Below are 14,199 nucleotides of genomic sequence, written 5' to 3' on the forward strand. Positions count from 1 at the left end.
TTAAATTGTCATTTTCCCCAGCCTGTGACAATGAAACCACCATTTTCATTCATAGCATCCAAGCCTACTACAGGTGCCAGTTTCTCTAATTTGTTTAAAAAAAAAATACTTGGTTATCTGGGGAATGTATTTTTCTGGTTTAAAGTACCTTCAAACTAGCAAGGGGAAAGAAAACCACATCTCCCTCTCTTCTTTCCAGTCTAGAGGGTCCAAAGCAGACGCATGCTGTTGTGTCTTTAGCTTTCATTCCCTGCAGTGCAAGGAGACTATTTAACCACTACGTGCTCCACCCTAAAATAAGCTGTCAACAAAAAAAAAAAACACCAATCACAAGTGAGAGTGAAGCAATCAAGAATCCTCCTTATTTATTTTTAGGGTGCCATTTCATCTCCGGAGTTAGATCCCAGTCTTCTGGGATCCAACCTGCAGAGACCAGGGCAACCGCGTGCGATACTTCTACCTTCGTCCTTTGAGATGGTCCAGCACAAATAGCAAATACTTCCATCCTGCAGGGCTAAAGCACCCTATCAGTTATATATTTCAATTTGTCCTGCTGCAGAGGGTATTCCTCTCTTAGCCAAGAGAGATTTTGATTTCTCACGAAAATCAAGCCTTTGAAACACTCAGACAGTGCCATTATTGGACTCTCCGGTTGCAGTGATGAACCGTGCTCAGATCGCAGCGGTCGGAGACTCCTCAAGTCAAACAAACGCAACGGTGTGTCTGAGCCATCCCCTCCCGGTCCACCCACAGAAACCTGTCCAACTCTAGGAGACAGGGAAGAGAAACAAAACTGAGCTGTCCTGGAGTAACTTAAGTGCATTTTTACCCACAAATGAAAGCTGTTCTAAATTTGCTATATATGCGAATTAGAAGAATATGTCGAGAGGCTTAAATGACCTGAGCCTGTCAGCAGAACTTGGTGGGTTTTTTTTTTTTTAAAAAAAAAGTAGTAAGGGAAGTCTTGGGTTGCTGAAGGATTTCACTTGGTGATTTCCGCATACACCCGTTTGCAATTTGTACAGGAGTGTCATGCAAAGGGCACGCTGCACGGCACAGCTCTCGAGTCCTCTCCCTGAAAACTAAACCATTGTACCTCTACTGTAAAAAAAATACAGCCCTACTAATACTAACCCATTTTCATCTCATTAGCAACCCGGAGACCAGAACTCCCCGGTGCCCTGACATCGTTTCGTATTATCCATTCCCCTCCCCATCGCTTGTGAATCGGTCACAGCCCATCAGCTAAAAAGCGATAGCTGATATTTCAAAAGCTCCCTAGAAATTACACGGCAATGACGCTCCCCTAAAGGGTGTTTTGTGCAACTGGCAGCTTACTGCAAGAAGCATTATCCTTCTTGCAAATAATAAATATGAGATCTTGCTCACCTGGATAAAAAGCCAAAATCCAAACTAAATTGGCAGTGCCCATTTTCAAGAACCGGTGCAGGAATTGAAAGGGCTGCAGCACTCACAAGCGTTGAAGATCAGGTCCCAGCATGACAGGCTGTTACCTTGAACAAAGTGCCGATACCATTTTCACAGCGGCATTAACGATTTGGCACGTTCACAAACTGGTTTACATCTTCAGGTGAAGGTATGTGAAGACTCTTACATGACTGCGTTACGCCAGGAGTACCTAGGCTCCCCGAACCTCCTCGGCTTCTCTTCCACGTATACACAGCCAGCCACAGGGCAGGAGTATTCACCAGCTGGAGGAAGTACAGAGAGATCAAACCACCCCATGTGCAGCACAAGAATCCGTTACCAAAACCACTCAAGGAATTTTTAAAAAGAAAACTAAGGAAAAATCAGTTAATTTAAAAGGTTTATTAGCAGCTATATTACAATAAGCCTGAGACATCCAAATGAAAACTGAAGAATTTATCATCCCAGGCAGCAGCATCCTGATGGGAGCAATTCCCAGCACTTTTTGAGCAAGCCTTATTTCCATCACCTCTCCCGACACGGCCGTCCTGTCCAGACCCCCGTGCTCCTCCACATCCTTTCCCACACGTGGTATGCCAAAGCAGGCACGCAACCCGGTTTATTAGTCTGAGGTCTATCCGCGCTGTCTCACCTCCAAAGCTGGCACGTCTGCGGGAGACCGGTGCACCAGGCAGCGCCTTCCTTTAAACAGCTTAACAGCCTACATAATTAAAACCAGTAGAAGCAAGACCAGTGAAAATTACAGCGCTGAACGCCTGCAGTCCAGGGTGAATAAGAGAAGTTTAACGGCACCTCTTTTCCCAGCTACAATAAGCGTAACAGCAATTACCAATGGCTCAAAAGAAGGAGCGAGGGGTGCTTATGCCTCAACTTGGCACTGCGCTTTCCCCAGGCTTTTTAAAGCCTTGTGAATTATACCGTCTATCCCAACGATTGGAAGATAAAGGATTTATTTCAAGAAACATCTCTGGATTTCAAGCATTTAAAAAGGTCTAAAAGACAACCACACAAAAAGCTGGTCCAGCATATGGTTGCCCTGTAGTTAAACTTTTGATTTTATGATGCAGCCATGTCCACAGAACACGCTGGATATGCTACTGGGGATACCGCAGTCCCTGTGGCCGTTAGTCATACATATGCTGAAATAAAAAAGGCCCATGATTTAGCAGTTTCATTTTTGAGGTCATAAAAAGAATTCAGAGGAATACCCATTTATTAATAAAGTTCCTATGGAGTATAAATTTTAAACGCAGACTTAAAGGCACAGAATTCCTCTTAAATAAACAGAGAAACCTTCCCCAGAAAGCCAGGAAACGTTAGAATAAAAAGTTCTTTTATGATAATAAGCACATTTGCACTCAAATTATGTGATGTGGGAAGAAGGAGAGTTAAAGCACAAGGAAGTACAAAGACCTCAAACAACGTGCACTGGGGAACAGAAACATGCTTACATCTGCACATACCCCTATCACCACCTCCCCAGCGTGGCCCATATGTGCTGTTGGCCTCCAGTCCACCCCTACAGACGTCCTCGGCGATGCCTTCATCTGCTTTTCCCATCAAGCAGCTGCCCCGTCTACCCCGACCCAAGACACTAAACCTGAACTTGTCCGGCTGCCACAGCCTCTCCATTCCCACGCCCGCCGGGAAGCCGAGGGATCACATTTAACCTCAAGCTCCTGGCTTGACAATTCACTTCAGGAGCCACTTCAAAAAATGTTTCCAGTTCTCAAAGTCATTCACATCTCCTTCTTCTTCTTTCCCCAGTTTTCATCTCTGCTGCAAGCAGCAGAGCATCCTACACCCGCGAGAGACCTCGCTGGGTACCGCTCCGGCTCCTGCAGGTGAGCTCCAGCCTGAATGTGCAAAGCAGGGGACACAAGATGGTGACGGACCCGCGCACAAAGCCACCACACTGGCTTTGGCTAAACGGTATTGGGAAATCTCACATCTCATCTTTAAAACCCATCACGATCGTCACTGAGTCAAGAAAACAGCGGGTGGATTGAGCTGACAAACACAGACGCTTCACCAGGATTTGTTCTGAAAAGCTTCCAAATTAAACAGCAAGTGTCAAGTGATTAGTCCAGTCACCGTCGAGATGGCGTTCAACACGCTGTTAAGAAAACAGTTTTCAGGGCCAAGTCTTAATGAAAAAGTAGCGAGTTGTTAAAGATTTGTCTGCAATTTTAATCCAGTGCAAAACAAAAATCTTTTTACCAGTTTTCTCAAGTAAATTTTCACAGAGGTTAAGCAAAAGATGCTGAGGATAAGTGACCAGAGGAGTCACTACTATTTACCCATCTCTTTCTTGGTAGGGAGGAAGAGGACCGGTGTAAAGACGTTATAAGCTTCTGACAATAAACATTTTTACCAAGGCACTTGAAGGCATCTCAGAGCTCACGCAGGTCTAGCAGCGACACTTCTCTTCAACAACCAGAGGACATTAATCATTTCTCCACTGTGCCACAGCATCCCACTTCGCCGCCACTTCAGGCAGCCGGCTTTGTCAGCCTCTTCCCCAAGACCGGCAAGCTGAGACCGTAGTTGGCCATCAGACTCCTCATCTAAACAGTCCCAGAAGATCTATTTCCTTTCATAATACTTTAATATAAGAAGTAGACAAGCAGCAGCACCAAAGATTAAGAAGGTCTCGTTACTCAATTTTACTAGAAAATAACTTTCTGCTTTACAAACCTGCCCAGAAGGGGAAAACACCATCCCCTTATCCCCACTCCATTGTGTAAATAGTCACCGCATACCCAGCCACCAGACTGACCTTCCCAAAAGGCTCTCCTGCCTGCATCCGAGACTGTAAAATTTCCTTGCTTTTAATAAACAACATTATTTTTACTTTTTGTACTTGTTAAAGAAAACCTTTGGAATAAGAGGCACCGCTTAAACCGGCGGGAAGTTCAGATCTAAGGGTGCTCTTAGAAGTCCTGGGGCATGTCGATAAAATACGGCCCCCACGGAGCAAGCGGATGCAGGGATCTTCCAAACACTCCATGTAAGCCCAGACTTGGCACCAGCGGATCCAGCCCACGTGGCAGGGGAGACAAAGTCTTACATGGGGGTCCCGTGACCTTTGGAGAGCATCGACTGCTGCCGGAGCACTGACACCCAGCAGAAGGGTATTCCCTGCACAGCGTATCCAGAGAAAGGCAGTAAAATCTAATTTAGTCTAAAATACAGATACAAAGCAAAAACAATTTCCATATGCGCTGCAGAAGATTACATAAAGTTAAAAAATGTCAGGGATGAGGATAATTAAGAACACTACACAAACTGCATTCTTAAACATTTTTTAGGGCCATCAAAAGGCCACTGGGCAGTATCTGGAGACTAAGAAAATGTCCTTCTCTCCCCTGCCGCGCAGGGAACCGCTTGCTCATGTGGCTTGGGGTGGTGCGCATGTGTTTGCATTTAAAATGAAGCACAGGGAGGGGACAGGATTTCCCAATAATCGCCGCATGCCACGTCTCTGCTTATCACCATCATTTCAAATAAACTGCCTAACAAAACCCCCTCGTGTTTTCGCAGCTTGGTTAAAGCCACCTGCACTGGGAGACTTCTGCGTGTGCGGAGCGGGTGCCAGAGCCGGTGCCAGAGCTGGTGCAGCCTCAGAGGAACGCGGTCCCTCCTGGGGGGCTGCTCACAGCAGGAGACCCCCCACTGCAGGGCACAGGAACCAGCCTCACCTTGCGTTTCTGGACGGGCATCACCAGTAAAGCAATACTGCACTGCCGAGGTGTATTTGCCATTATGTGCAACCTTTGCAGACCAAGACGTTTGCTGCTTTCCGCACCACCCACGGCCTCCCCTTCGCCCACCTCGATTCTGCAAACTCCCTAACACATCCCCACATTTCTCACGTGCATCTGGGGCACACACCATCAGCCTGAAGCTGCGTCGTATCCACCCGCTCTCCTCCACGGCCAGGAATCACGGACCCTCCAACTCTCCATTGCCCACGTAATCCCATCACCACCATCATCCTTTTAGAGAAATCCTGAAAGAGGTCAACAGGATAAACTTCACGGAAAGGGCCAGAGGTGCAAACCCAGCATTGCTGGGGAGGACAATAGCTGCTGTTGCAAAACACCATCCTGGAGTCCAAAAACCAAGGGAAGTGCTTGAAATCGCACTTGCAGCGAGCCAAGGAAACAGGCTCCGCATGCCGGCAAGCCGAGTGCGCCCGGTTTTTTCCACAGCCATCATGCAGAGAAGCAGGCAGGGCAGCTTGCACGTAAGCCAGCTTTTTAAAAAAATGCAAGCTTTCAATTTAGTCTTTAAAAAAATTACATGGTGGCATTTTTATTGCAATACCAAGGTATTCAAAATTACTTTTAAAAGTATTAAAAAACAACCAACACTCAGGACTCATCACCAACACGTAGCTACTTCTCCATATTCCTAGTAAAAACGCACACTGAGATTCGGTTACAGTTGTAAGAACAAACCAGTAGCACAGAGCAAACTATGCAAAGAAACTTGCATCCCCAAACCAATCATCATAAATCCAGGGAACTCAAGGTCAGAATTAAATTTAAATCCAGACATACCTAAAATATTGAAGCACACAGCTGGGTGCTCAACAGCCTTAGCATGGCCCCGTAATGATGCAGCACAGCATCCCAGCAGTCACAGGGAATGCCTATTAGCAGCTGTCATCTCCAGTCCAAGTAATTTGGGGGGAAAAAATAAATCTCCTCCTCCGCCTCTCATCCACAAGATTTTTTTTTTCTTTCTAAGGCCAGCTGCATTTTGATCCTGTGCTACTGAAAATTTCTATACTGGAGAAAAGCGTATCGGTACAGTGGCAGCTGCACATACCCACGTGCTATTTACGCATCTTTGTCCAAGCTATTTGCAGGCACGAGAGGCCACGTTAAACAGGAGAGGGGGTGCGCAGGATGCTACTCTCTAATCGCTGTACATGAGTGGTTCTCGATCAGCTCTGACCCACAGGGACACCCTGCGAAGCAAGGGAAGTCATCCAAACCCTAGATCTGAATCACTCAGTTCAGAGACGTAGTTGTCTTTCTACAGAGCTGCTGTTAATCCGTGCTCCAAAGTGCTTCATCTTCTCCAGCTGACGGTCAGAACTGCATTCCTACCAAAATCAGATCAGCGTTTTAGTTGTGCACATCATTGTGCAATGTTTTGCCTCGCTTTTTAAGGGTATGTGTAAGCTCACATGACCAAGTTGATATTTTCTGCCGCTGCAGGAAAACATACTTACACAAATCTCAAGTTATACTGCTCAGAAACAACACAGACATCAATACCTGTCGGCAAGAAGAATAAACATCACCTTGAGAAAGCGTAGCTGAAACACCAACTCATTCAAACTCGTACTAGATCACCACCTACTAAACATCAGCTTTGACAGCGCATCCAAGTGATGCTAAAAAAAAAAACCTAAAATGCTGGTTTGCCTCCACGTATTTGAAAGGCAAGCTGAACATCTTGGCTGTCCTGACAAACCTGATCCGATAATGGCTTTCGGATGGGTTATTCTTGGCCCCCTGCGTAGCAGCATTCACTGCGCTCACCCTGCATGCTTTGCATGCAGCACCGTCCTAAGTGACCTCCTCCCCATGCCGTGCATATTTCAGACATTAAGCTAGATAATAAAACCACATACCGGATATCAGCAAGTGTTAATAAGATGTAATTCGCTCCTGGCAAGCCCAGAACTCAGATCTTTAAAAAAAACACCAACAAAAACAAAACACACACGCAGGTTCACAGGGCCAAAGTCCAAAAGGAGTTCAAATGCGCAGAGCTACTTTCATCTGCTCAAGCGCCGTGTAATTAAGAACAATATTTGGAACGCAGCGAATTCCCCCAGAACCATAGGTAATAAAATTCAGATCTAAAAAAAAACACAAGGAAAGGAGTCAATGAGAGCTCATCATTTGTACAGCGAGACTATAAGGTTTCTCCGCGTGCTGTGAGACCCCTCCAGTTCCCGCGTCCGGCTGACCCCGGGAATGTCTCACTTGACTTCACCCCACCACAGGCTTCCTCTCCAAGAGAGGGGCCGGCGAGCTCCCCGCATCCTTGACTGCCGGCCAGAAACGCAGCAACGGCTCCGAGCGCTCCAAGACAGATCCTTCTGATTATCACAAAATGAAATTTTCAGCTCTTGTCATCATCGGCCTCAGATTTGTAATGTTACAAAAACATGATTTCCTTTCCCCATTGTATCAAGCCCTCTTCCATTCCCGCTGGTGAAATCAAACAATTTTAAAAGAATTTATATGATGCTAATTTAAACCGAATGTATTTAGCTGCCAATCGCCGTTCCCCGACTCTCCCAGGCCTCCTGCCAGCTCCGCTCCGTTCCAGAGCGGCTATCAATCACGGCCAAGAGACCGAGGAAAAAGACCCAGCAACGCAAGAAGCGATACTGGTAATTCTGGCAGTGGAAACCCTGCCCTTCGCTTTCGGCAAAACAACGTGAGGTGACCCCATGCAACGGGAGGCTCCGAAAGCTTCAGCCCCTCATCACTTCTCGTCGGTGAAGCAGCTCATGATACTTTTTGCAGGAATAAACCTAACACGTTGCTCAAATTCCAGCATCACCTCCAACTTGGCTTTTGCAACTGGAAATGGCAAGTTGACCTTCTTCCCCAAGCCGCTGTGAGGGAATGGTACATCTTTACTGCTGGAAAGGCATCGAGTCCGACCTCGTAGATAACTCTGTTCCCACAAAGGGTGAAGGAACCTCTTCTAGTCTGCACCTTGCTCTCATAAAACAGCAGAAAACTGGGATTTGGCAGAGCCTGAAGACGTATACTTCACTGTATCATCTGTAGGCAAACGAAAACTTCTAACATTAGCCTCTTGGTGCGTCTTGTTTTGACGCTCTCTTGCAATAGCCCACTTAGCATCTACGTGGAAGGAAAAAAGTCTTTTCCCTTTGAGTGTTTTTTCTGTTGGATACACTGAAATGCTGAAGCTCTGATGCACCCATAACAGAGATGCCAGCTACAGCATCAACAGGCAAAAGAAAAATTTACCACAACCCAGACCTCAATTTAGAAATCCTTGCAGTGCAAAATGGCTGGAGCTGAGCAGAAGGTGGTGAATGATGAAGAACTTCTGCAAGTGTGTAAGGTAGAAAAATACCGAAAGAAGAAGGAACAGAGTGCTTGGCTCAGGTCAAAGCAGGGACCGTAGTGCTGGTTGAGAGGCTTCTGGAGCTGAAGAACAAATAATGAACTCAAGGGAAGCTCAAAACATTAGCAGTTGAAATAAACACTGAGGGACAAAAGGTGAAGAGTAGAGAAAGAGTCTAAGGAACAGAGAGGAAAAAGAAGTGAGAGTTGTTAGGGGAAGAAAGAAAAGACACTGTGGAGGTTTTGTTCAGATGCACGGCTGCCTGCTGGCTCACAGCAGGAGCTTAGATAATCCAGTACTGCAAATCAAACACCAAACTCCACCAAAGGAGGATGAGAACAGGGTAAGTACGTACAGTTCTTCCCCCCAGGTCTTCTCCCAGCTTCTCACTGTTGTCAGACCAGGCACTTCTGGAGCCCAAAAGTCTGTTCTGTCAGGCACCCACAGGGAACCCGGTAAAAGCACTCAGTCAGTTTGTCCTTGAAGACGTGGAGAATTGTTCACGAGCAGCTCCACAGGTCTATCACCCACAGAATGAAGAACCAGCTTTTCCCCCACCTTATTTCAAGCGTGGTCCCTGCTGGTTACACTCGTGGGGCCCCAGTTCTTGTATCTGGGTAGGGCAGGAGAAGCCAGTCCCTACCGACCCCGCGGTGCCCCTCCCGATTATGAAGGTGGCAAATATTGCAAGGAGAAGGAAGGGTCGGAAGTGGTGAGAAGAACACCAGGAGAGTGCCCATAGCAGAAAAATAGATGCCAGTACAGGCTAGTGCAACAATTTTAGCTTTGCTGTAAAAAGCCAGATTTCTTTAGAGCAAGAAATGGAGAATTAACGGAGCTCCAGGCAGGGTGTGACCTCTCCCCAGGAGCAGAAGGGACAGGAGGGAGGGACGTGAAGAACACGGATTTGAAAGGGACGGAAAGCACAAGGCTACAAAAATATCTCTAGTCAAAAGCTAGCAAAGGAAGCTATTTGAAATGATGGGGAATTTCTCAAAATTGGTCTACCTAAGCAGCCAAGGACACGTGGCTGGACGTGCACATCTCTCCCCACCCATCAAAGCAATCAGCCACGGTGCCAGGAGATTTACATACCCCTCCCAGCGTCATGACGACAAAACCAGAAAATACAAGAAGAGGACGCAACATCTGCATCCTCTTACATCTCTATAATTGGTAAACATCCTTACTAGGATATAAAGAAGTTATTTATTTAAAGAAAGATATTCGCTGCATTAATTGGGCACCAATAGACAAATGAAAGCCCTATTCCTCTCCAGCCACAGAGCCACAGGAACCAAGGAAAAATCTTTTTAAAAGTCTGGCTGCCGTAATAAACAAAAACAGAGTATTTTTTGCAAACAGTTACCATTCTCGAAACTGCTGTATAGAGTAAATTCAGCACAATAACACCTGTAGCCTTCCCAGACATCACCACCGCGCACATCTGGCTCCACAATAGGATGTCCAGGTCACTGCATGTTTTCTGCGGATTCAGAAAGACTAGTTTGCTTTGATGCAACAACTAACAAAAAAGTTTGCTGAACTCAGATGCAGCGTGGCATCTCTCCACAGCTCTATTACACAATATAAGGCTTGGTTTCTGTTCCCAAAATACTAGAAAGACGTTGAGAAGACAGTAAGGCAGTGAATATGCTGTAAATTAAATCAATTAATAGAAATCCTCCAGGTAGACCATTTTACAGAAAGGATGGTGTTATAAGACAGAAAATTGAACTTGCCTGTGCCTCTAACCATAAACATAACAGTATGGTCTTATCATCTTGTGAAAAATTACAGCAAGAGTCCTTCCCATAAATCAACAAGTCCAATCCATCCGTCACTATCAGAGGAAGTAGTTTACTGCTCATGAGAGGTAACATTTCATTACTAGTGGATTTGAATTTCATCAAAGTAGCACAGTTGTTTTTAAGAGCCACTGTGAGCAATGCTCCCTGGCTGTCTTAAGAAAAACTGTATTGACATTCAAAACTAGAATATTAAAGAAGAGTGGGAAAAGGCAATTCCGTTTTAATACACGCATGAGGATTTTCAATTAATCAGGTTCATCTTCTACAGACATCATCTGCTAGGCAAATGCAAGCAAGCAACAATGAAATTTTACCCAGTACTTGAAAATCAGTTTAAGATGCAAAAGAAATTAAGTTGCAGTCAGTGCATGAACTTGTGTTGCTTTACCCCGAACGTGGGAAATCAACACTGGTGCGTCCAGGTCTTCCAGTTGCCACAAGGCACAGCAGCACAAATGCCCCTGTCCTGCTAAGCAGAAGACAGGAGTTACACACCCCGACTGCACCTTCCAGGCTCTGGGCTACCACGAGTCTACAGCAAAATACAGGTGGGAGAAGACGACGACAAAAATGATCCATCACTTTTCGATGGTATAAAAATCAGAAGATGAACTCTAATAGCAACCACAGAACGAAGAATCATTTCTTCACCTAGTAATACAATTACTTCAATAGTTAAAACTAAGTTTACTGCCTTGGGATTGGAAAAGTAGAACTCTGTTTAACATCGCTGTGAACCATCCTCCTCTTCCCAAAAAGCCTCCAACACATGTGCATGTACAAGTCCTACCTGTTTCATTGCCGTCTCTCCAATCTTGTCAGAGTGCTTACGGATACTCTCCAGGAAATCCTTGAGGTCTGACATGGAAACTTCTTTGATCTCTTCACGCAGCTTTGGAATGTTATCCACCATGATCTTGCAGAAGCGGTAGTGGCTCACCTGAGGCAGGTACGTGTGCTCAAGGTGCTCCAGGGTCTTCAGTGCAGGGTAGTGTCTGGGGAAAGCAAGCAAGGCAGATGCGGAAAGAAGAATGGCTATTTCCATCCCACTTCTCCTCTGAAATGTGCAAGAACTGAAAATAATTCGATATATCTAAGAATCTCAGCTCTGTTCAAAGGAATGTAGACCTTAGCACCCATCCTTAGCAGCTCTCACCCACAGTAAAGCCATTTGGGGCACCATATTACACAGTAACGGAAAAGTTGGCAACCACACCTAGTATTGTTCGGTTACATGAGGAAAAAGCTCGGCCCCACGCACACGGAGGAGCACAAAGGCACGGGGGCTCATGGGGGAACCCCAGAAAGACCCTGCACCGGACTCCCCAGGAGAGCCATCAGCCCCATGGACGGAGGCGTCACCCATCAAGGTGAGCTGGTCTCCAGAGCACCTCATAGACCAAGGGGTCTGTGTCAGGCATGGGGCATGTTATGGGATACAGGGAAAGAGCATTTGGGGATTGCATCTCTAAGTCTTTTCCTGGGTGAAGGACTCTATTCTGGGTGCACATGTGTGCATCACCTTCATCCCGACCAGCCAGAAAGGGGGACGGGATGAGGCTGTAGGTGAGTGCAGAGCATCTCTGCCGGTTGATTTGTGCAGGCAGCTGTGTTATATGAGCGTGTGTGTTGTATAGGGTGCTGTATATGTGCCTGCAGGTAGCACACGCTCAGCCTCGCTCCTGCTTGGACCCAGGGCACAGGGCTGCAGCAGGCTCAGCTCTGTGGGGCTGCCAGATTCGGCAACCCTGAACAGTGAAGTGCCATAAGACAGAAGCACGGGGATGGGAATATACCATAATATACCATAGACTGATAAACTAGTGTCTAACACATGTTAATATCCAATATCCGCTACTAGCACCGATACTTGTTATTCTGTTGTAAAGATCCTGGACGTGAGAGCTCTCTGACTTCTTTCCCCGTGCATACCAGGAGTCAGACCCCACCTTCCTCCCAGCTGTTCAAATGCTGCTTTCCACTCAAAGTACTTTTAGTTTAGATAGAGGTGAAAACAATCTGGATAAAAACCCTAGATTAGGGGTCCAACAGATCCGTTTTCTACAAAGCCCCTGCCTCTCCAGCAACTACTGTTGTATCATGGGGGTATGTGACCTTTGCAATGTTGAAAATAATTTATTTCCCCACTCTATAAGAAATATACCTTATAAATTTAAGAATGCAAGAATCCCGATGTTTCTTCCCCTATGCACAATGCACGCCTTTATATTTTGGTCATGCTCAATGGCCTTAGGGGAAGGTACTGTAAATTTTATCCTACCTTTCTGCATAAAAGCAACCTTCATAGCCTGACAGAAGATGCTAAATGGGAAACTATTCTAAGCAAATAATTTTTCTCAAACGCCCTCCCTCTTTTCCCTTCGGGAAGTGGGAGTCCATAGTATTTGCCTATTCACTGGAATATGGGGAACCCTCTGGAATGGTGATGTAAAACGTGAGACTGTCCTCCTCATGGTCTGACCACAGATCTGGTCAAAGGTTAAAAAAAGAAAAATTATGAGGGAACCATCTAAGAAGCATTAGCAGGGTCCATAAAAACATATTTAAGACTAACACCAGGTCACAGTCATCTCTAGGGTGAACTAAGGCAACTTTAGCTGACTACACCCATGGTTAATCCTGCCCGCAAGCACCTGCCACTTACACCTTGAATTTTGGGGAGAGAAAAAGCGTTTAGTCATAAGAAACATATTAGCACCGCTGAAAAAAAAACCTGACACTCATATCCCCATTCAAAATCATTCTTGCCTGAACTCCAGGCAGGTCCACAGGGGAGTTATTTTAACCAGAAGTGGCCTGTCCTGTTCCCAACACCAGAAGTCAAATGGATTAACCCCATAACCCAGCCGGTGTTTACACTACGGTGAGGTATGAAAAACTATTTGCAATAAAATGCAAACCTCTCTGGAGAGAAACTTAAGAGTGCACAGAAATCCAGAAATGAAACCAGAAGAATAAACAGATGTTGGGGGGTTTGTTATATTTTAGGGCATTGTTTGTTGAACTAGAAGCAGCGAAAAGGTGGCTGGGGGGGACAGCGCACGGTCACCGATGGGGTCCCCGGCTGCCTGCCGAAAACAGAGTCCGAAACACGCGGGGGCAGAGGAAAGCTCGACACTGTTCTTGTGTGAGATGTGCAGAGGCCAGCGATTCCTGCAGCTGAAGTACTGCTGCCTCAGCCCAGACCGCATCCCTTAACTAATGCCTGTTATCAGCCGCCCCGAGGGGCCACGTTCTTGCCCAGCTCTGTACTCCCGGGACCATGCACCAGCGGAATGGGAGCGCTTGCCCAGTTGGGGGAAGCAGCATTTTGATAAAACAGAGTCAGAGCTGGCTTTTGTGGGTTTTTTTTCTGAAAATACCCAGGCCCTGCTCAGGTGGGCACAGCTCTACAGAGGCTTCTTGGCTACAAGCAGGCTGAAGCATTCTCATTTCATGGATATGACGTGTGATGCAAGGGTCAAAAAAGACTGATCCCTCTGGAGCCCTGCACACCCAGGAGGGATTTCTGAAGGCAGCAGGATGTTTCTCATCGCTTTCCAACAAGCAGCCACATGTGTCCCAGCCGTTGGAGAAATGCTCTTTCTGTCCCTTCCTTAAATTCTGGACAACAGCAGATGAAGCGTTTCTCTTCTCTCTGCTGGTCACAGTCACTCCTCGGGGTTCAGACCAGGTTTCGTTCCCCAGCTCCAGTTAATGGCCATGGATTTTGCATTTGACAAACACTTGCATTTGGTTTATAAACATCACACAGCAAACAGCACATGATTCATTTTGTCTACCTTAG

General features: G+C 46.2%; 1 protein-coding gene across 4 annotated transcripts in view; it reads right to left on the reverse strand.

Annotated features, from left to right (window-relative positions):
- EXOC6B (exocyst complex component 6B) overlaps window positions 1-14,199 on the reverse strand; it is a 305,909-nt gene that overhangs the window by 228,768 nt on the left and 62,942 nt on the right. For all 4 annotated transcript variants that reach the window (XM_059817519.1, XM_059817520.1, XM_059817517.1 and 1 more), the window contains exon 6: window positions 11,182-11,386. In XM_059817519.1, the coding sequence (XP_059673502.1) occupies window positions 11,182-11,386 (205 nt within the window). The remainder of the gene's footprint in view (window positions 1-11,181; window positions 11,387-14,199) is intronic.

The sequence above is a fragment of the Gavia stellata genome, chromosome 5 (assembly GCF_030936135.1).
Source record: "Gavia stellata isolate bGavSte3 chromosome 5, bGavSte3.hap2, whole genome shotgun sequence".
Taxonomy (NCBI): Eukaryota; Metazoa; Chordata; class Aves; order Gaviiformes; family Gaviidae; genus Gavia; species Gavia stellata.